Source organism: Aplysia californica, unplaced genomic scaffold (assembly GCF_000002075.1).
Source record: "Aplysia californica isolate F4 #8 unplaced genomic scaffold, AplCal3.0 scaffold00024, whole genome shotgun sequence".
Lineage (NCBI taxonomy): Eukaryota > Metazoa > Mollusca > Gastropoda > Aplysiida > Aplysiidae > Aplysia > Aplysia californica.
Window position 1 is genome coordinate 235,077 of NW_004797294.1, and position 1,604 is coordinate 236,680.

The 1,604-nt window shown below is 37.0% G+C and overlaps 1 protein-coding gene across 1 annotated transcript in view; it reads left to right on the forward strand.

Moving 5' to 3' along the window:
* The first annotated feature begins 354 nt into the window (after window positions 1-354).
* LOC101852075 (high-affinity choline transporter 1) overlaps window positions 355-1,604 on the forward strand; it is an 18,273-nt gene continuing 17,023 nt past the window's right edge. Inside the window, exon 1 of the mRNA XM_005090953.2 lies at window positions 355-650. Within this exon, the coding sequence (XP_005091010.1) occupies window positions 476-650 (175 nt within the window). The 5' untranslated portion in view covers window positions 355-475. The remainder of the gene's footprint in view (window positions 651-1,604) is intronic.

The following is a 1,604-nucleotide window of genomic DNA, read 5'->3' on the forward strand; positions in this document are numbered from 1 at the left end:
ACATAACCTAATGTAACATAACATAACATAATATAACATAACATAAAATATCTTAATTCAACATAACATAACATAACATATCATAACATAGCATGACATAACATAACCTAACTTAAGAACATCACATTATGTAATGTGTTGTTAGCAATACTGGTACATAATATGGTCGCTTTTAAGCACAAAGGGGCTATCCCTAAAAAATGCTGTTTTGAGAAAATCGAAGGTAAAGTTTTTGCCCCTTGTTCAGTTTCTTCAAAAGACAAGAAGCGTTTTCTCTATCACCAAAGAAATATACACACCAATGAAACCAAACTTCTTCTATAGGTAGGGCAATGCCCACTTTTGGTGTAGGCTAAGATTTCTGGAAACCCCCAAAATCTGGGTTAACCAGCTTGTCCTTGAAAGCGACCATATAACAAAGTAAACTGTCCCACATTCCACGTTTTTCCAGAAGTGAGCAAACAGGCGTGCCAACATGGCGGTCCACGTTCCAGGCCTGATCGCCATCATCATCTTCTACCTCCTCATCCTGGTCATCGGAATCTTTGCCGCCAGGAAAACGGGGTTACTGAAGTCCAACCTCAAGGTGGATGACGTCATGCTGGCCAAGAGGTCTATCGGCATTTTCGTTGGCTGTTTTTCAATGACTGGTGAGTTTGATAAAATATTGGCAGTTCATTGTGTTTTGTTTGATTTTGCTTTGCGTTACGGGATTTTTTCTAACATTTTTTTTGAGCGATGGAGGGATTAGATTTAAGTTTGTGTGGGTTTTTTGGGGGAGTTTTTTTTTAATTTGTGGGATATTTTTTTCTTTTGCCTTAACATTTTAAAAATTCCCTATTGGGGGTTCAGTTCACGCCAGTTTCACATAAGAGATGCAGAGTAAAAAGTATAAAAAAAAGAACTGATATAGGAGGCACCATTTCTCAAATCAAATAACGTTGCGGTTACAATTGTCTGTACAATTTCCCTTGGAGTATCTATGAGTTAAGTTCCAAAACCTTCCACAATGTCGACATGGCAAATCCATGAATCAGAAAGATTGGAATGCATTCATTACGACTTTTCACACCTTTATAAATCTTTCAACCTACCCTGTGGTCTTGTAAATACGTTCTACACTTGGATTATGAGAGACCGACGTAAATAATAATTCTAAAAAATGAACAGTTACATCTAAAAGGATTTTCAGAGCCATTGTGTATCAAACAGAGCTTCATTAGTTTTCCTTTTTTCGGCTAGTAGCCTTTCGAGTCGATATATCAAGGGAATACAGTATACAACTGTTTATTAGGCTACTCTGAGTGTTCACGTAACACAGTAAATGTGTATATTAATATTTGCTTTGATTTTCCCCTCTATTCAGCCCGAAAGTTGATTTTTTTTCCTTTTTAGAAAAAGAAAATAAACTTGAGTGGTGAGAACGTACAAAAAGAAAAACTTAAAAGCTCCGGACTGCACTCAACGTATCTCTCTGCAGCCCATCTAACACACGTTAACAATAATAATAATAATAGATAGCATTTGTATAGCGCATATCCCCGCTCAACAGCAGGCTCTATGCGCTTTACACTATATTATTACCCCAGCAGACCATAGAACAC